The 19,040-nt window shown below is 57.7% G+C and overlaps 1 protein-coding gene and 1 long non-coding RNA gene across 6 annotated transcripts; one reads left to right on the top strand and one right to left on the bottom strand.

The window, feature by feature from the left end:
• Nucleotides 1-92: 92 nt before the first annotated feature.
• CLK3 (CDC like kinase 3) lies at nt 93-14,622 on the bottom strand. 5 transcript variants are annotated; one of them, XM_027123606.1, is made up of 13 exons: nt 14,349-14,622; nt 10,540-10,691; nt 9,629-9,845; nt 7,660-7,756; nt 7,316-7,382; nt 4,911-5,027; nt 4,089-4,255; nt 2,739-2,833; nt 2,519-2,648; nt 2,181-2,263; nt 1,534-1,613; nt 1,252-1,342; nt 93-584 (listed from the first exon to the last, which is right to left on the bottom strand). In XM_027123606.1, exons 2-13 carry the CDS (start codon nt 10,689-10,691, stop codon nt 408-410), a joined length of 1,473 nt encoding a protein of 490 aa, XP_026979407.1. In that variant the 5' UTR covers nt 14,349-14,622; the 3' UTR covers nt 93-407. The 5 variants fall into 5 exon arrangements, with proteins under 5 accessions (XP_026979407.1, XP_026979406.1, XP_026979409.1 ...); XM_027123605.1 differs by lacking the exon at nt 14,349-14,622 and adding an exon at nt 11,480-12,688; XM_027123604.1 differs by having other exon boundaries at nt 493-1,043; nt 14,349-14,457.
• Nucleotides 14,623-14,727: 105 nt separating this feature from the next.
• On the top strand, nt 14,728-18,872 carry LOC113629244 (uncharacterized). The gene is made up of 2 exons (XR_003436465.1): nt 14,728-18,028; nt 18,101-18,872. It is a non-coding gene; the product is annotated as an uncharacterized LOC113629244 (long non-coding RNA).
• Nucleotides 18,873-19,040: the final 168 nt, after the last annotated feature.

Raw genomic sequence — 19,040 nt, 5'->3', positions numbered from 1 at the left:
ACCACTGCTCTTCTGGGCCCAGAGGGATACCGGAGCTTCTGGCTAGCCCTTCTGTGCCTGGCCCAGTTCACACTTAGCTCTCCACAAGCTGAACTGCTAAGAAAGACTTTATTAATAAGGTGGGGAAGGGAGAAGGCAAGGAGCCTGGAGATGGACACACTGGTACCAGGGGGTACAAACAGTAAGAAACACTTTATTATAACTTTACAACATATAAATAGCTTGGGTCAAATCTGTGCTTTCTGGCAGCTGGGCATCAAGTCTCCTCCCCTGTAGGCTCCTGCCTTCCTTCACATTGCACTGTTCATTGGGTGGCTCTGGCCCTGGGGCCGGTGGTAGAGCTTGGAGAAAAGGGGCCGGGCAGCCCAGTTCTGCTCTCCATCTCCCAGTGTGGTGGCCTGCACCTGTCATCTGCTTGGGTTGCGGCTGGTGTGTAAAGACCGCTCCTCAGGGGTCAGACCAGCAAAGAAGGGATGCAGCAGGGCCTCCGCCAATGTGATGCGCTGGGCAGGGTCAAATTCTAACATCCGTCTCATCAGGTCAAACAGCTGCACGTGCTCCGGAGAGTCTTGGAGCATATAACTCTGCTCAGGGACACAAGGTGTCTCAGTGTGATGGCAGGGTCGTGGGAAGCCACAGCAGGTCCCCTTGCCTCTGGGAAGCCTTGCTGCGTGGCTGAGGAGGCAGGGACGCCTCCCTGGAGGACTACTTCTCCCCTCCTGGACAATGAGCAGCTCTTTTCTTTTTGTGCCTGTAATAATGTTTGCTCTGAACTTGTCAGGCTACTGGGTGTCTTGCTGGCTTGGTGACTCTGCCCCCACGTGCAAAGTTCTGACAGGTGGGTAGAAATCACCTCTGTGGAATTCACTTGTCCAAGCACCAAATGCAGTTGACAGAGGCTTCCTGGCCATGTCTAGGTCTTCCCTACCCCTCACCTCAGTCCTGCCTAGTTCTTCCCAAAATTGAAAGAAGATGGGGCAGGAAGTAGCACGGTCTCTGACATCTGGCTCTTCTGGTGTTCCCCAATTACATTCACAGCCACCCTGTGGGGAAGGGGTAGAGCTAAGGGCCCCTCTGGGGCAGTTTGCAAGAAGCCCCACTGCCAGCACCCAGCAACCTTAGGCACAGCCTCCCATAGGGCCGGAACCAGGAGGCAGCCTGTAGCTGCCTGGCCTGTCTCTCTGCTGTGTGTCTGCCCAGTGCCTGGGGTCTCCTTGGCATAAGTTGAGCTGGGGGAAGCCAGAAACTGACCTTAAGAGGTTTGCAGTTCTCCTTCACATACCGGCCGTCAGAGCTGTTCTCATCCCAAACCAGGCCCCCTTTGTAAAAATATTTCTGCTTCCTGAAAACAAAGGACAGGAAGGATCAAGTCTTAACTGGGAAAGACAGTGGCAGCCTGAGGAATGGCAGCAAAGCAAGGCAGGGGATCCTGGCCTGACCCAGCAGGAAGGTCTCGGCAACAGGTTTGCCAGGTCATTCCAAGATGGGAAAGGCCCCTAGGCCAGCCCTGCGGGAGCAACCAGGACTCCTTACCTGGTACGGTGGATCATGTGTGATGGGATGGGCCCTAGGATCTTCTCCATCATCACCAAATGCTCTCGGTTTTCGTGCGTCTGTGGAAGGTTAGGGACACAGCAAGTGGGGGTCAGTTGCCAGCCTCTGCCCCCTTAGGGTCCCTCAGGGAATAAAGGACAAAAAAGATGGGCAAGTTCCCTTCCTGCCCCGGGAGATGCAAACCCACCAGTGGAATAGCAGTCCCAGCCTTTCTGACCTGGTGGCAGCCTGGGACCAGGGATGAGGCCAGCCTGTTTTCTCAGGGTCACGGTCAGACTCCTTGACCCTTCAGGTGCACTGCATAACTACACACCTCTTTTTGGCTACGTTCCTCACTCTCTCCCCAGAAGGTGCCCTGCCCCAGCCCACCTCCATGCCCTCACTCAGGCGGTGCCCCTTGCCTGGAATGCTCACTCCTCCCACCCCAATCCTCCATCCTTGATGGCTGACCACGAGTCCCTGAGTGTTCCAGCTACCCTGACCTCTTCCTTCCCCTGAGCATCTACAACCCTCAGGAGACAATCTCACAACATGCTGACTGGTGGGCAGCGGTCCCACACTAGGCCTCTGCAGCCTGTCAGAGTAGCAGCGCTTAGGGTCGTGGGGTGATGTGGGAGAGGCCTTACCTGGAAGAGTGTGAAGCCCCGGTAGTACTCAAAGAGAATGCAGCCAATGCTCCAGACGTCGCAGGGCTGTGCCCAGCCCAGCTCTGAAAGCCAAGATGGGACAGGCTATGAGATTCAGCCCTGTGTTCCCAGCCTAGAGGTCACAGTGTAGCTACCACACTGCCTGGCAAAGCTCCTGCCCCAAAGCCAGTAGAAGTCTCTTTCTTGGTAAGGCCAAGTCAACAGCCATAGTGACTCAGGACACTGGCCTCAGGTGGTGGACAGGCACCTCACTCTCTGTTTATACCCTCCCAACAACTGCCCGCTTTATCAGGGTTGGGAGCTACACAGTCACTCACCCAGGATCACCTCAGGCGGGCGATAGTGACGGGTGGCCACAATGGTCGTGTGATGCTCGTGGTCAAAGGTAGCACTGCCAAAGTCAGCCACTCGGATGCTGGTGTTCTTCACCGACTTCTCCTCACAGCTCTGAAGGGCAAGGAAGGTGAGCCAGGTCGAGTCTGTCCTGGTGGGTACACACCCCTGGAACAGGGCCTCAATCTTTTCCCCCACCAATACCTTGTGCTCATTGTAGAGAGTTTCAAACTCAGAATTCACAAACAGGATGTTCTCTGGCTTCAAGTCTGTGTGGGTCAGTTGGTTCTCATGTAGAACTGGGGAAGCAGGAGAGGAGGGAAGCAGACACTGAAAACCTGGGCTTCCTCTCTGGTGCACCTGCCAGCGCTAGGCCAGCTCCCTCCTCCAAAGTCAGCCTGCCAGAGCCCCTCACAGCCCCTGACCTCAGCAGTGGGCCAAGGGAGCAGACTGAACTGCCTCTGTACTGGCTTCCCTCTCTAGAGTTCTCTGTGCTTAGGGCCTTGGAAGGTTCTGATTCTTGAGGGGGCAGGGGAGACTTTTTCCATTTATAAAACCTCCCTCCACCTGTCTGCAGGGGACCAGGCCTCCTCAACCTGTCTCTCACCAGAGCTGCAGCATCAGCCTTGGGGTGGTTCCCTCTCCCCAACACCAGCTACGTAATTTGCAAGGCCCAGGGCAAAATGAAAATGCAGGCCGTCTTATTCAGACGTTAAGAATCTCAAGATGGCAGCAGCAGAGTATTAAACCAAGCACAGAGCCCCCTATGAAGCAAAACAATGAAGCCAGTCCTGCCTCTCCTCATCCCCAGTCCCGAGCGCGGAGAAGTCTGCCTTTTTCCTCCAACTCCTATCCCACCGATGGTGGTACCCTGCCACTCATCACTTTTCCCATCTGGCACTCAAGACCCTCACAACGGTGTGGCCCATCTCTCCCAACATGGGCCCTGTCTTCACCAGAAAGAGTTGCAGCACATGCCAGGCTCTGGGCCGTCGCTGAGTGCTCACCTAGCTTGGAACACACTCCCGTCCCATCATCTATGCAGACCCTGTAGTCTAGCTCTAGGTCTATCCACCTCCTCTCCAACGAGCCTTCCCGACCTGTTCCAACCACTGCAAATCCTGCAGTGCTGAGCACAGGCACCACCAGATATGCTCTCAAAGGCTGGCAGACAGATGGGAAATGACGGTGAGACAGAGGGTGTCTATGTTGACAGGATCTGTGGGTGGGACCAGCCAGGTCAGTCTCTGACCTCTTCATCCTATGCAGGAGGGTAGGAACCGGGGTGGTACGGGGCTAATTCTAGAGCGGCTCTTTCATTTTTCCCGAGTGCCTGCGGGCAGACCCAGCTCAGGAGGCCCCCTGGAGGGGACTGCAGCCTCTCCATCCTCACAGATTCCTACCTGAAGGCCTTTCAGCCAAAGGGGCCCTGGTGTCTCTGGCCCAGAAGAATAGTTAACGATGTGCTAGAGCGAATGATGGAGAGCAGGACCACCAGGTGACTCTGCTGCAGATATGTGGCCGACCATGCTCCATTTGAGGGTGGAAACTTACACCTAAGGGCGTGGCAGAGCTGGTAGGCCATGTGCCGGACATGTGGTAGAGGGTAAGGCTGGAAGTTATTCTCCTTTAGGAACTCAAAGGTGTTCTTGCCCAGGAGCTCAAAGGCGATGCACATGTGACCATGGAAGTTGAACCAGTCAGACATCAAGACGCACAGGCTGGAGGAGAAGGATGGATGGGGCTCAGGGTCTGTGCTGGGGGGGCTGGCTGCCTCACCCCGTCCCCGCAGGTGACGCCAGTCCCCACTCCCTCCCAGGCCGCTGGGTCCCACGCAGGATGCAGATACACATAGAGAAAGAAAATTATGGGCACAATCCCTGCATCTCAGAGAACGAGGTGGAGTAACACCAGTACACTCCACAGAACAAGCATTGCTTTTTTCCACTCCCTCAGCTGAGCTTCCTGAGATCCTGCAGGGCTCAGCACAGTGCTTGGAGGGGGAATGCTCAGTGTCTGTGTGCCAAAGGTGGCTCTCCTTCGGATATCTCTGACTACATGAGAGCCCCAAACAGCTTTGGGTTTGTATCTTGTCTAATGCCCACCACAACCCAATGAAGCCCCCAATTCACAAACTCAGGGCGGGGAGGCCCGCCTCAGAACACAGAGCTGGTTGTGGTGGGGCCTAGACTGAAATCCAAAGGTTCCTTCCAGCAAGACTCACTCGCCAAACTCCCCTGGCTCTGGCTGTCGGCAGAAGGCATGGTGCCAACCAGGTGAAAGGGCACTGCTCAGCCCCAGTGGGTCCAGGCAGTTGGGGCCGGAGTAGATGCTGCCCCCTAGGAAGCTTCCCTCCCATTCCTTGCCGACACTCACAACTTGTTCTCTTTGTCCTTCTCCTTGATTTTTTTGAGAACATTGATTTCTAGCCGGGCGGCCTCCCGGTACTTGCCCACGTTGCGGATGATCTTCAGGGCAACCTGAGACTTCCCTCTGGACCAGGGAAGGAAGCAGAATTTCTCATGAGAAGCTGTGCAGCCCTCCCCCCACCCGCCGCCCCAACCCAGCAACTCCTGGCAAACACTACTCAGGACTCCAGGAACAGGGCCTGCCCTGAAGACAGCAGATTCTTGATGCCCAGCCTACCCCCTGTAACACTAGACCTCTACCCTCATAACAACAAGTTGCTGTTGGCATCCGTGCCAGTCTTAGGCTTTTATGATCTCAGCCACTGCCAGCTCCCGGGGACGTAGGCAGAGGAGTAGAGCCCTATCCTGCTGACCAGCGCCAGCCCTAGAGCTCACTCAGTAACCCAACCTGTAGGCCAGTCCGTTGATCCTGGCCAAGCGGTCCCACTCAGAACCCTCTGCGGCACCTCCTGACCTTCCAGAGCACATCTACAAGTCTGGGCAAACTGCTCCTCCTGGGATTCCAGGATGGAGTGAGGGCCTGGCAAGAGGGTAAGGGCCCCAGCAGCAGGCTCCTCTCCCTGGGAACCCCAGGGCCGATCCCTTTAGCACACCACCCTGGCCCCACCTGCCTGCCTACCAGCCACAGCATTTATCAGAGACCACTGACTGCCAGGAACCTTTGTTCAGTGTCCATGAGGATTTTAATAATTCCTGCTCCACACCCTCCACCCTTACCCCCAGCACCAGCCCTGTAGGCCACCTGCAGAGTCTCAGCAGAGAATATCTGCTGAGGTTAGCCTGCTAGGCCCAACTGCTGTCAGGAAGGAAAAGCCAGAGTTCAGATGCCCAGGGGGAAACTAGAATGATAAGCGCTGGCCCGCAACGTGTGGCCTTGAAGCCTCTGGGAAGCTGGCCTTGGTGCCTGAGGAAAGGTTTACAGGTCCCAGGGCAGAGGCATCTTCTAGAGAACACCCTGCTTTTCTCTCCCTATCCCATTTTCCCAGATTTTCAGGGCGGGAGAGGACCTCAGAGGAAAAACCACCACTCCAGCCTCCTAGAACAGGATCCCTCGAGGGCATTCCGACCCTCGACACAGGGAGCTTGTCACTTCCACACAACTACTGCCAGGCTTGGACAGCCCTTCCTTGTGCTGAGCTGAAGCCCACTGACCAACTCCCTCTGGACTCCCTATAGGTGCCCTAAGCCCTGTGCCTACCCATTAGTGACTTCAAAGGCTCACTTTCCATCTAGCTACTCAGAGTGACACAGCCCAGAGAGCCCCCATGTGGCACAGCTCTCAGATCTGCCCTATCTCTCTCTCTCGTCACTGTATAGTCTACATGTCCCTATGCCCACTGGTCCCGGCCCTGACCTCTTGGGCCACATGGGGTCTGAGGGGTGTTTAAATGGGAACTGGGCGCCCAGGGAGGCTTCCTCAGTGATAAGCACTACCTTAAATTGGGGCCACATGGCTGGCTGGACTGCTGGGCCTAACTGTCCTCTCCAAGCAACCCTCTGAACCGAGCACAGCGGTACCCGGCTCCTCCATTCAACAGTTGGGGGATACAGTCAGACCCCAAGCGTGTTTCTTCATCTCTAAAATAGCACAAGTCACATACGGGCAGCACGTGGCTCAAATGAGACAGCAAGGACACAAGCACTTTCTGGTCAAAGCGCCAAACCAAAGAGAGGGCCATTAAGGCAGGAAGGCAGTGGGCTCCCAGGAGGTAGCCTCCCAGCCTAAGGTAGAGGAGGCAAGGCTTCTGGTCTTGAGGAATGGCAAGGGGACAGAAATGTTTTTCACTGCTCAGTCTAGAAGGGAGCAAGGTACCCCCAGGAGCACCCCTACACACACGGGTGCACCCCTGCTCTACCTCGGCACACTCAGAGAGGCCCAACCCTAGCCACACTGGAGAAGGCAGCAGCCTGCCTGGTGAGAAAGCCCAGGGTCTTCTCTCAGCGGGGGCCTGCACGGCCTCTCAGGCAGACCTCCAGAGGGTGAGGGCTCATGCTTCAGTCGGGCTCAGCAGTACTCTCAACCCCCTGCCAGGCCCAGACCCTAAGAGATGACAGGAAGCAGATCCAGACCACGGAGGAGCCAGGGCCTTGCCCTGTTCTGATATCCGCAACCACAGTCCTGGGGAAGTGGGGAAACTGGGGCAGCGCCATTCACTGACCAGCAGTTCTTGGGCAGAGATGCCACATGCCTATGGAATCCCAAGAATTTCTCCCTAATTCAGGGGATCAGCACAACCCCAATATGCACAGGTCAGAACTCTGCTTTGGTGCTACGCTTCAAAAAGAAAGAGGTTAAGCTCTGCCACCACCTTCAAGAACCTCAGGCCAACTCTTCCCAGGAAGATGGCTCACCTGGCATGGTCCAAGCACTCCACCACCTTGCCAAAGGTGCCTTCACCCAGGTTCCCCACGATCTCATCTAGGAGAGAAAAGAAACAGGGCATGAGGATCTGGAGGACAGAGGATCGGCAGCTCCTGCAAGTTCACAGCATTCAAATTCTCAAAAACAAAAAAGGTTTCTCTCTCACTGCTACACTCTTAAAAACGGAAGTTGCTAGCGTCTGTGTCATTCAGGCAATTACTGGTGGCCCCGCTAAGGCGCCACGCGCACTAGAGGCCCCTCCAGGCAGGAGAGGTCTCGTCTAACAAGGGGGATAGAAAGTAGAGAGGTAAAGTTTTACGAAAGGTGGCTGTACATCGCTCTTGGAGCCAATCGCCGATCCGGCACACCAGGTGGCCCTCCTTGTCATCTTCCACACTCCGGCTGCTGCGCTTACTGCTCTGTTGGCTTCTCTGCATGCACCGCCCCCCGAAACGCCATCCGACCAATCGCATGGTAGGCGGTTCCGATTGACAGATTGAGGTGTCAGTCAAAGGCAGAGGTGGAGACGGTGAGGAGCCGGTGGGTTGGTTGATTGGATTTTCCAGATCCCAGCATTTCATAAGGCACACAGCATATATAACGATAGGGATATTGCAAGGGACACGTCAAGACACAAACTGACTTCAAAAACAGAAAAGTAAAAACAGCTACAGGTATGTAAAGAAAACTCGGACATTATCTAAGAGAAGGGCGCCGCAAATGCTCAGAAAGACAACCAGCCTCTGCTGCTGAGGGGCTGCCGTGTAGAGAGTCACAGGCCTGACTCCCTCCTCCACTGAGTCTCCCCCTCCCGGGCCCTCCCATGATGGCTTCGGCTAGGGTGGAGACGCAGTGAGAACGGCGCAAGAAGATGGCTGGCCCAGCCTGGGTCCGATCATCCAGAATGGTCAGAGGCCACTCTGGCTGGCTTCAGCTGCAGAATGCCCTGTCCTTGCCTGCCTCTGTTCGCCCACGCAGTCCTGCACATGCCCGACAGCTGCCACCTGTCCCTAGACGGCATCCGTGGCCAGACTTAATTAACATCACCAGCAGAAACGGCCTTCCGTCAGCAGCCCTTGTGCCACCAGCCTTGAGCAGGGAAGGAGCCCTGGATCCTCTGGGCCAGTCGACTCTCCAAGGCCTACCACCACGATGGCCCACACAGGCCCCAAGCCAGCTCCTGCCCTGGCCTTGGCACCTATGCTACTCACAGGCCAGGCCCGGCCCATCCTGAGCCTCATGACGACAGAGGGCACCAAAAAGAGAAGAAGCAGAGCCACAGACCTGCACTACCATCCTGTGGCAGTGTGCAGAGAGGCCACCGGGCCATGCCGGGTGCCCAGTCAACCTCAACCCGTGGCCACTCAAAGAACCACGGGAAAGCTCGGCAGAGAAGACGCCTGGCCCCCCTCCACTGTTGCACCACTACTCCTCAGGGGCCTCACGGCCGGGAGCGAGTGAGGGAGGGAAGAGAGCTGGGGAAGAGAAGAGAAGACAGCATACACCCGCAGAGATACACAACTGGCCTTCCTTCCCAGAGGTCTGAGCACAGTGTGGTTTCCTGGTCTCAGCAGAGACCCTTCTGTACAACCCTTCACATTAAGGATGTTTCCAGGCCCTGCTCTGGGCATGTGGCCTGCAGCTGGACAAGGCCTGGAGCTGCGGGCCTTTTGCCATTTCTTCACATGCCCCACCACACAGGCAGCTCATCCCCCTTGACTTGACTGCCCCTCACGTGAAGAGGCTAGGCTGCAGAGGACCTGACTGGGGGTCAGAGGGAAGGTCCCAGTCCATGCTAATTGACGGGCCCTCCCCTACCCGTGGGCACTCCAGCCTCCAGGCCTTTGGTGAGGGGCGTGGAGAAGAGACTGCAGAGGTGGATGCAGTCCATACCAGTCGGAGCACTCAGCTGTGTGGGGGGCAATCTCTGGGTGGGGAAGACCAGGCCATACAGCCCCAGACCACGTACCAGCCACCCTATTAAGGATTCTGAAGAAGTGTCTCTGGCTACTTGCGCATGTGGCCTGTCCTGGAGCGGTGTGGAGACACAGATAGGCTGGGGACCAGCCAGCGCCGGAACCAGAGCCCTTAAGTTGCCACTGCCCATGGGCCAGAAGATAGAGGAGCCGGGCCCCTGCCCAGCCCTGCACCTGGACCAGACAACACATACACACACACATGCAGGCACACCAAATGCACGTGCGCAGAGCTGGCAGTACTCACCCAGACCAGCCAGCCTGAGAGAAGGCTAGAAAGAGACGAGGCCTTTAAGCCCCAGCCAGCACACTCTGGCCACCACTCACCGAGGAGGCGCTGCTACAAGACCTGGTGCGGCGTTTGTGGCAGTGGTGGGCATGCTTGCGGGTCCGGTATGGCTCCCTTTCCCGTGACCGCCGACGATGATGGCAACGTGAAGATCCATAGTAGTCCTCTCCAAAGGATGGGCTCCGCTCTTCACACCGGTACGTGTCACTGTCACGGTGCTCCCGGTATCTCCTCTGGTAGGGCAGGCGGTCATGGCTGCCAAGACCGGGATAGGTACACTGGTCAGAGCTTCCTCCCACCAACCGGGCTCCTGCTACTAATCAAGACTCATGTGGTGGGGCCCCTGCAAAGGGCTCACAAGGGTAGCCTGTGGGAGCAGAGGCGTCCAGACTAGGGGAAGTGCGGGGGGGGTGGGCACGTGTGCGTGAAATCCAACCTCCAGAACCCCAGCTCCTGACAGCACCCCTCCAGCGCCACAGGAGGCAGAGCACTGGGAAAGGTGAGCATGGTGGAGGACCTCTGAGGGTCCCCCATCCCAGAGCTCTCTGTGGCCTGCAGAGACTGTTATTTTGGTCTGGGGACTGAGATAAGACCAGGGACCAATATCTGGAAAGGGCTGAGGTTATGTTCCCAATCCAAAATGAGGAAGGCTCAGAGGTTAGCAGGGGAGATGCTGGCCTAGAAAACGGGGGAATGTGTCAGGAGAAGGAAGACTCAAGGATAGAGAAAGAAGGGGTGGCATGGATGGTGGCGAACTGAGGCCAGGGAATGCAGGGGAATTGCAAGGGGAACAGGGGAAGAGCCTGAAGAGGACAGGGCAGCGATCAATGTGCAGCCGGGCAGAGGCGGCAGTCACCTGAAGAGGCCCAGGGCTGCCACAAGCCTCCAGGCTGTCTCCCTAGCCCGGAAGTGGAAAGGAATCCTTTCTTCCGACCTAGTTCCCCCTCACCTTCTAGACCGAGATCTCCGGGGCGGAGGCTCCCTTCGAGAGGGGTATCGCAGTCTCCCTTCATGCTCCCGACTGTAAGACCTCCTCCTCTTCCATCGGTAGCTCAGGTACGGGTCTGGCTCAGGGGAGCGGTATCGCTTACAGTGATGCATCTAGGCCATGAGAAATAAAAGCCCTGCTAAGCACGCAGCCAGCCACAGGGCTGCCCGGGCAGCCTAGGCGCTCCTGAAGAAGAGGCCCATTGTTCTGTCTGGGGGCAGCCCCTCCCAGGGGTTTATGAAGTGAAGAACTCTGAGGTCACACTGGTCAAACAGCAGACAATGGGTAACACCCTTCACCAGAGAACAAACAAGCAGCTGCCTCCCCAGCACAGCATCATTGGCCTGGTGGCCTGAGCACTCAGGGAACCTGGAGAGCCAGGACAGGTGCCGAGGCAGAATGCAGGGAGGGGCTGGTGAGCACCATCACAGGAGACCAAGGCCAAGTAGAAAGGGAGCCTCCTGTGCTCAATTCCCTCCTGCCTGTCTGTAGGGTCCTATGAAGTGCCTGTTCTGTCGAGCCAGAGGCCAGAGTCAAAAGGCTGCTGGCAGGGAGCCAATACACAGGAGCAAGGAGTGAAGGCCCTCGAGTTTGAGAAGCCAGGTTGCCTGGCTGAGGCCCTGAACTGTGCTCTGCTCAAGGACCACAAATCAGTGTGAGGAGCCACAAGCAGAATGGAGAAGACCAGCCCTTGGACAAAGAGGGTCCCACAAACATTCCCTAGGCTACCTGAGGGTCTGGCCAAGCAGACATGGGGGTCTATCCAGCCCTTGTTGGTCTACAGTCAGTCCTAGTATCTGTAAAGATGCCAGGGTCTTCAGAGCAACCAAGTCACTTGCCCGAGGCCTATTTAGCACCCGCAGACCACCTGCCACTGGTGCCATGCCAGGCAGTGCCTCACCTCCAACAGTACCATCACTGTGCCCTCTTCTAGATTCCCTGCTCCAGTATCCTCTTCTGTGCCCATCTCAGGAGAAGTCAGAAGCCTGGCTGTCTGGCAGGCTTTGGGCTCGGGGAGGCAGGCCAAAAGGGCTCCATCTCACTATTCCTGGTTCAGTAGGGACTTACACCCACCACAGAAAATTGCCAGGTTGGATCAGCCATCAGCTGAGAAAGATGGCTATGTGAAGCCAGCTCCCTGTTCCACCCAAACCCCAAACCCTGACACTGCCTCCACAGGAGGGCTGGGCCAGAGACCGTAGCCAGCCTTCCTCCCAACCTTTCACTTGGCCATAGCCAACCAATGGTGGTCAGTCTTGGGCTTGCCTGATCAAGCACATTTTGGACAAATCCACTGAGGCTGTCTCATCTTATAAGAAGGGTCTGTCTGGAGGAGAACAGAATGGAATGGCTCTCCTTAAACGAGCAGGTCAGTGAGGCATATCTGACAAAACCCCTGGGAGCTTGTCTGCAATCCTGAGAAAGTCACTGCCCTCAATCTCCCCGCTAGCAGCTGTCTTCTGCCCTCTACCTGGAAGCCCAGGCCACAGCAACCCTTGGAGATAAATACTCTGTAACAGCTCCTCAAGAGCTGTTCTGTTTTGACTAATATTTCACTGTTTCCCTGCAATTATGGCTGGGTCAGGTGCCTAAGCGATGGAATGAAGGCAGTATCTCACATCTCAATAAGTGACAAGGAAGATGTTCCAATGGCCAGGACAAAGGCCCTGCCCATCCTCACTGGGCAAAGCACCAGACCTGGAAGACATGGTCTAGTCTACACAGGCCAAAGACTCTCTCCTGGGACCCAGAAGATTCTTATATATGCTCATGTAAGTGGAAAGAGCACAGCTTCAGATGTCAATCTGAATCCTGGCACTGCCACTTCTAGCTTGTGCCTTTAGGCAAGTTATTAAACAAGTCTAACCTTCAACTTCCTCTTGCAACAAGGGGATAATAATCTCTTACAGGACTCTGTGCAGATTAAATTATATCACTCCTTTAAGTAACATGCCTAGTACATGCCTTTAGGTCAAAGGCCTAGCACAGGTCTGGGCCCACAAGAGGTACTGAAGGCAGCTTTACATCAGCAACATTAAAAAGGTTCCAGGGGGCTTCCCTGGTGGCGCAGTGGTTGAGAGTCCGCCTGCCGATGCAGGGGACACGGGTTCGTGCCCCAGTCCGGGAAGATCCCACATGCCATGGAGTGGCTGGGCCCGTGAGCCATGGCCACTGAGCCTGCGTGTCCGGAGCCTGTGCTCCACAACGGGAGAGGCCACAATGGTGAGAAGCCTGTGTATCGCAAAAAAAAAAAAAAAAGTTTCCAGGAAACAACTCGGGGTCTGTGTTAAATGCCCTAAGGGTATTAAGGACATTTTTAAGTCCCTTCCAAGGGCCCAGAGAAGAGAGAGATCCGGGTAGAAAACCCTGAACGAAATCCCAGTGCTGCCTTACTGGCCTCGTGACCTTATACACTGGGCCTTGGTTACCATACCTGGAAAATGGAGATGACACGACCCCCCAGCCAACTTGGCAAAGGAGATGATAAGTATGAAAGCTATATGAGACATCACACACAAAGCAATCATAGAGGATATAACTTCTCCTTTAACACATTCTAGGCAAGTGAAATATTGGGAATACCAGATGCTCCTCATTATCTTCCCAGTTAGGGCTCTAGGGCCCATTTCTCATCAATTATCTCTGATTCTCTGAGACCTCGGAAAACAGGTTGTTAAGATATGCTCTGGAAGGCTCTGCCTCTGCACAATGAAGAAAAAGGTAAGGTGAAGGAAACCAGGCGGAGGATGCCAGCTTTTCTCTGAGCACGGGCCTAGTCGTCTTCTCATTTGCTGGTCCTGGCCAGAGAACTGGGCTGACAAGAAGAGCAGCCAGCCAGGTCAGTGGCTGCCCTCCCGGATTCCAGCCACCCCAGCGCCCCATGGTTATTTTTGGCTGACGCTGCCCCACCGCTGCAACCTCAAACCTGCCACCTTGCAAGCCGCCACCATCGGGTGAAACGCTCCTCCTTTTCAAGGGCATGGAGGAGGGAAGCTGGAAGGCCGCCAACTCCGCCTCGACGGAGCCCTGGCTCAGGCGATTCCCACCCCAGCTCCACACCAGGACACCAGCACCCGGAACTAAAGGACAGAGATTCCCGGACCGAGGAGCAGCCCGGGCATCTGTACTGTCAGCTTGGCCGGGCCCCTCCTCCGGGCTGGAGCGGATCCAGCATCACAACAAAACACGCAGGGGGCCTGAGGTCCTCGCTCGCGTCCCCTCCTGACGCCTCTCCAGAGATCTCAGAGCCCCGTCCCCCGTAACCGCCGCCAGTGGAGGCGAGGGGAGACCTGGGGGAGGGGGAGGGGGAGGGGGAGGGGGAGGGGAGGGAGAGGAGGGGAAGGCCAGCTTGGGCCGGAATCAAACTCCCAAGCCGCGCGGGGAAGAGGAGTGTGCGAACTAAGCCTCGAGCCGGGGGTAGGGGAGGGGTCCGAAAGCCCCTCCAGGCTATCCCAGGTAGGACCCCGATCCCACTCCGCGGGCGGGTGCAGGGCCCAAACAGTATCCCTGCAGGGGCCTCAGAGGCCTCTTAGGCTCGGACTCCGACACGCGGGATCGAGAGATCGGGGTCTGCGGTGACCGCCCTCTGGGGGAGAAGCGACGGGTCAGGGGTGAGAGGTCGGGTCCGCGGCCTGAAGTAGACCGAGAAGTAAACGAAAGAGAGTAGCCTGAGATCGATCCGGGAGCCCTGGGATCCACACCCAGCGCGCCCACCCCTCCGACTCACCGCCCGCCACCGCTCCCGTCGCGGCCCCGGACCCCATACTCACCCTCTCCCAGGCTCCGGCTGCAGCTAGGCCCCACTCCCCGCTTCGAGCGCCTCTTCCGCTTCCGGCTCCGGCCTCCGCCCGTGGCAGCCCCGCCCCTTGCGTGACGCAGCCGTCGCCAGCCCGGGCTCGACCCGGCTCGGCGGCTTGGCCGCTCTAGCCTTCGACTCGAAGGCTCTGGAGGACCCGCCTTCTCAGCGCAGGTCGGTGAGGCAACTGCGGAGCCTGGTTCCGGGAGGGCCGAGAGGAAGTCCCCGGCCGCGGCCCGCCTTCCCCCGTGTCGCGTCGCACGTAGGCCCCAAAGACGCGACGGGGGCGTCCCCGGCCGACGGCGCCGGAAGCCCAAAGGTGGAGCCCCAGCCCCGCCTGTGCCTGCCTGTCCCTTTCCTGCGTGCCGGGAGGAGGGCATTGTTTCTCTGTCGCCCCAGTGAAAACCTGGCGGGCCTTGACGCCCGCCTGGCTCCGGGGCCCAGGAGGGCGCTAAAGATCACGGAAGGCTCGGGAAGGCTGTCCCGACTCCCAGTTATGTGGAAGAAGCAAATGAGATCTTATTCTCTTTGTGTGGAGGTTTTTTTAAGCCGTGGCGGCAAGCCGTAGGTGCACAGCAGTTTCTGAGAAGATACCGGAGAGTCACGTAGGCGGGGCCTCTGGAGGGATGGGGTCTGGAAGAGAGGGGCGGGGCGTGTCTCCTTTCCCTTGAGCATCCTTGGAGGACGGCACTAAGCGGACCGGCATTGTTTCTCAGTTTGTAAACCCCCGCCAAACAAAAGCCCTGTGCCCCGCCGCGGGCTGACCCGGAGTCACTCGGCGACCCCTTTGCCCGGGCCGCGAGCGTGGGCTCACCAAAGCCCCGCCCACCTACTTGCCCCGCGCGTGGTCAGAGCGGAATAACGAGGCCCTGTTTCCAGATGAGAAAACCTAGGTCGGGTCCTTTGGAAGACTTCACTGTTTGTGAGGTCCCCACACTCCCCGCCCCCGGGCTCTAGTTGGCATCGCTCAGCAAAGCGGGTGGGAGCGTCCTCTAACTGCCCCCGCGCCACGCCGGGGACAGAGCATCCCTCCAGACCCCACCCCTCCCCGGGACAGCACCGCGGGGCCTGGCCGCCAGCCATCCCTCTCCCCGGCCCCGCCCCCGGCCCCTCCCCAATGAGGCTGGGCACGCCCCTGTTGCGAGTCGTCACCTCCCAGCCACCAGGCGCTGTCGGAGCGGAGCCGCCCCCTCGGGAGTTAGGGAGGGCTCTCCAGTCTCTAGCCTCTGGCTCCCCCTTAAACTGGGGTCTGACGGCGTGGCTTGAGCGGGTGCTTGGTTCCCCCGAAATCTCCGTTAGTTCCACCACCCCTACCGGAAGTAAACAGAAGTTAGGTAAAAACGGGATGCTTGCTACACTACTGCAGCCTCAAAACCGGCTCCCGGTCCCCCGCCAACCAAATGCACCCATTCCCCCCCAGTATAGAAATTCAGCAGCCGCTTCTAGTGTGGAGTTGATGACCAAGAGCCCGGCTGTCTGTGCCCCTAGATCCCGCCCCTTTAGGCTCCTGCCTCAAGGGTCGGAGCTTCTGAGTTGCCATTCTTTCCTGGGCCCGAAAGCTTGGCCTATGGCCCGCAGCCGTACCAGCCGAGTTTCATCTAAGGGTTTCATCCACTCAGACGAGGTGGGAGGACTCTGGTGTCTCCTTCTCCCACCGCTTGGTGTTGCCCGCAGTTTCCATGGCTCCTGGAAGCCGCGATCGCGTCAGCAGCTGAGGGTGGAGGAGCTCAGAGAGGCTCCTGTCCCTAGCCCTGACCTGGGCGCCAGGCTCTGAGGGGGTAAGTCGGACCCTCTTCCCGCTAGCCCTCCCACCATCGAGAACACAGGAGTCCCCGCCTCCCAGTAAAGAAGCAGAGCTTTCTTTTTTAGAAGCAGGATAGGCGCCATCTCCCAGCTCCCCCTCTAAAATCTTCAGTCCAGCGGCTGTCCTGCCTGAAGTTCTACCTTAGAGCCTCATTCTTTTGTCTCTTTGTTCCTAAGAACTCACACCTAGAAGAGAGGCACTTGAGGAAAGTGAAGTATGGGTAACTCCACCACCCCCAGTTCACCCCACCCCACCTCCCTCATACCTCCAGTGCTGGATGGCTGAGACCTTGGCAACTGGTGGCTGGGGAGGTCAAGGGCCTGGAGCACCTTCAGAGAAGGTTTGCTCACATCCTCCGCCCCTCAGGTCCACGCTCTTTCTCTGGGCCTCAACCCATGTGCCTGCCAAGTCTTTTCTGTGCTGGTTGAGGACACCAAGGAGATGCCTCTGCCCTGTGCCCTGCCACCAGCCACCTGAGCCCCACAGCAACTATGGCCCCCTTGATCTCCCTTTTGCCCCCCTGTGCTCTTGGCTCAGCTCACCTCTCCCCCCAGGCCCCACCTTCTCTGATCCCCTCCTTGTCCTCCTGCCCTTGCTCTCTTCTATCTGCCACATCCATCTTTGCCCTTTCCAGGGCAGTTAACTCACCTTCAGGCCTTAGCCCAAGGGTCACCCTGGAAAGCCTTTCTGGGAGCCCCAAGGAAGGGTCTGACTCCCTTCTCTCTGCTGCCATGGCACTTGGTGGCTGTGCTTCCCTCTGCGCTGGCTCCACAAGCTCAACAGCCTGACCTGTACCACTCCCCACTCTGGTAGACCATGAGCGCCCCCCGCAAACCAAGCCAGGCAAGCTCCGAGTCTCAGTAAGGGCTGGGGGCTGCCCATAGCGAGCCCCTGCCTCTAAGTGGGAAAGATGGAGCACCCAGCCAGTGTGAAATTGTGGGTGCTATGCAGGGTGTGGAAGGAGGGGGGCAGGGACTGGTCCTCATGGTCCATTTTGGAGAGGCCTTGTGTGCTGGTAAAGTGGAGGGAGACAGCCCAGGAGGGAGCTACAGTAACCTGAACCTGGAGTCGGGAGAGGAGAGAGTCGAGGTGTCCAGAAGGGAGAGGGCCTGGTGGGTGGTGCTACAATCCTGAGCAGGGACGGGTCTGGGAATGTGAGGAGTAGGCAGGTCAGTTACGGGTCAGGGCCCCCACCTTACAGCTGAAGCTCTGAAAGCCAGAGAGGTACTGGAGCAGTGACGTGATTTGAGGGCTTCTGACCCCCTACATCAGAGCTAAAATACGGCGTCTCCCCAGATGTTCCCTGGCCCCGGCCATTTCTAGGCTCCCACACTGGGAAGGAGAGCAGCAGGATGGAGGAATGTGGGCCCAGTTTGCAGTGGACTGACTACCTGCGTGACTCGGGGCAACTGATTTCCCCTCTGAACTTCAGTCCCCCCACCCCAAACCCGGGAGGATCAAATGACCCCGTGTTTGTTCAGCAAGTAGCTGGGCCATAGCACCCACAGATCATGGAATCTTGGAACTTAGAACTGTTTAGCGAGGTTGAGGCTGGTGTTTATTTGAAATCCGAATCACCAGGGAGAATCCTGGGCGAAAGTTTGGGGTTGAAGGGTTTAAGTGCCCACTCAGCCCCAGGGCCTGTTTCCATATCTGAGGCGAGGCCTCAGAGGCTGGTGCTCTGGGAGGGCAGGTGTGCCCCAGCTCCAGGGTCTCCCCTCTATCCTGCTGTCAGGACCCACTGAGAGCCCCACGGGCCTGATGCCTGGTGCTGCCTGCTGTTCCCGGCACTGCCATCACCCCTAGCTACTGGACTGTGCTCACCCACTGAGCCCCACTGAAGGATGCAGGTGAGTGTGGGGAAGCTGGGCATGGCAGTCGCTGGGGCCTGGGCCGAAGCCTGACTGCCCTTTTCCTGGCAGGTGCTCTGACGGGGCCCCTGAGGGAAGCTGGGAGTGGTCAGAGAAGAACCTGCGGGTGTGGCTGGCAGAGAGCAGGTAGCAGCGGGCTGAGCTGGCTGGCCGCCTGCGGGCAGCCCTGGAGGCCCTGTCTGAGCAAGCACAGGTGCTGCAGAAGCAGGGATGCAGGCTGGGACTCGGCAGGACCCAGTGTGAGCTGCTGGCTCCGAAGCAGAAAGTGAGGCTCTGGTCCTCTCCCCGTGAGTCCCCAACAGGGCTACCATGTTGAAAGTGTCATCTCTGTGAATGGCACCCCCTGGAGGTGTGCAGTGCATTGCCTGGTGTGGCTGGGAGCAGTGGATAGAGGCAAAGGAAGGCCCAGGGAACCTCTGCCCTTCCCCTCCCAGGTAGAATAAGAGGGAAGGAGGTGGCTGGTTTTAGCTCAGTGGACAGAGGAGTTTCCTCAGAAGCCCAATCACCCCTGGTGAAGTTTCAGTCCCCAGGGAGGGAGGGAGGGTGATGCACACTGAGGCTTCTAGGGGAGGTACCCAGCATCCCTGCCGCATGTGAGAGTATGGACAGTGCCACCCTGTGATGGCCTAGATACCTAAGCCTTTATGTGACCTGGTGGTCTCAGCCCACAGCTGACCCTCCTAGAGCCACTGCTCCCTACCAGCCAGGGAGGACCCCGGGAACCCAGTTGACATGCCTGCCCACTCTCCAGCATTCCACAGCAGCAGCCCCTGTACTCTTTTTTTTTGTTTGTTTTTTTAAAATATATTTATTTATTTTTGGCTGTGTTGGGTCTTCGTTGCCACCGGCGGGCTTTCTCTAGTTGCGGCGAGCAGGGGCTACTCTTCGTCGCAGTGCGCCGACTTCTCACTGTGGTGGCTTCTCTTGCTGCAGAGCATGGGCTCTAGGCACACGGGCTTCAGTAGTTGTGGCACATGGGCTTAGTTACTCC

The sequence above is a fragment of the Aethalodelphis obliquidens genome, unplaced genomic scaffold (assembly GCF_003676395.1).
Source record: "Aethalodelphis obliquidens isolate GAN/ISIS:26980383/991018 unplaced genomic scaffold, ASM367639v1 scaffold26, whole genome shotgun sequence".
In the NCBI taxonomy this organism is placed as follows: domain Eukaryota; kingdom Metazoa; phylum Chordata; class Mammalia; order Artiodactyla; family Delphinidae; genus Aethalodelphis; species Aethalodelphis obliquidens.
Note: the sequence above shows the minus strand (reverse complement) of the source record. Positions and strands in the feature narration are given on the sequence as shown.

Bases quoted from the DNA above. Each gene is read 5' to 3' on its own strand.
- CLK3 (XM_027123608.1), bottom strand. From the start codon at position 10,691: ATGCATCACTGTAAGCGATACCGCTCCCCTGAGCCAGACCCGTACCTG. The intron at 7,953-9,596 runs TTAAAGGCCTCG...GTTTGTGTCTTG, and splicing joins CAGAGTGTGCTGGCTGGGGC to ACGTGTCCCTTGCAATATCC. The intron at 585-1,251 runs GTCAGTTTCTGG...GTCCCTGAGCAG, and splicing joins AGAACTGCAAACCTCTTAAG to AGTTATATGCTCCAAGACTC.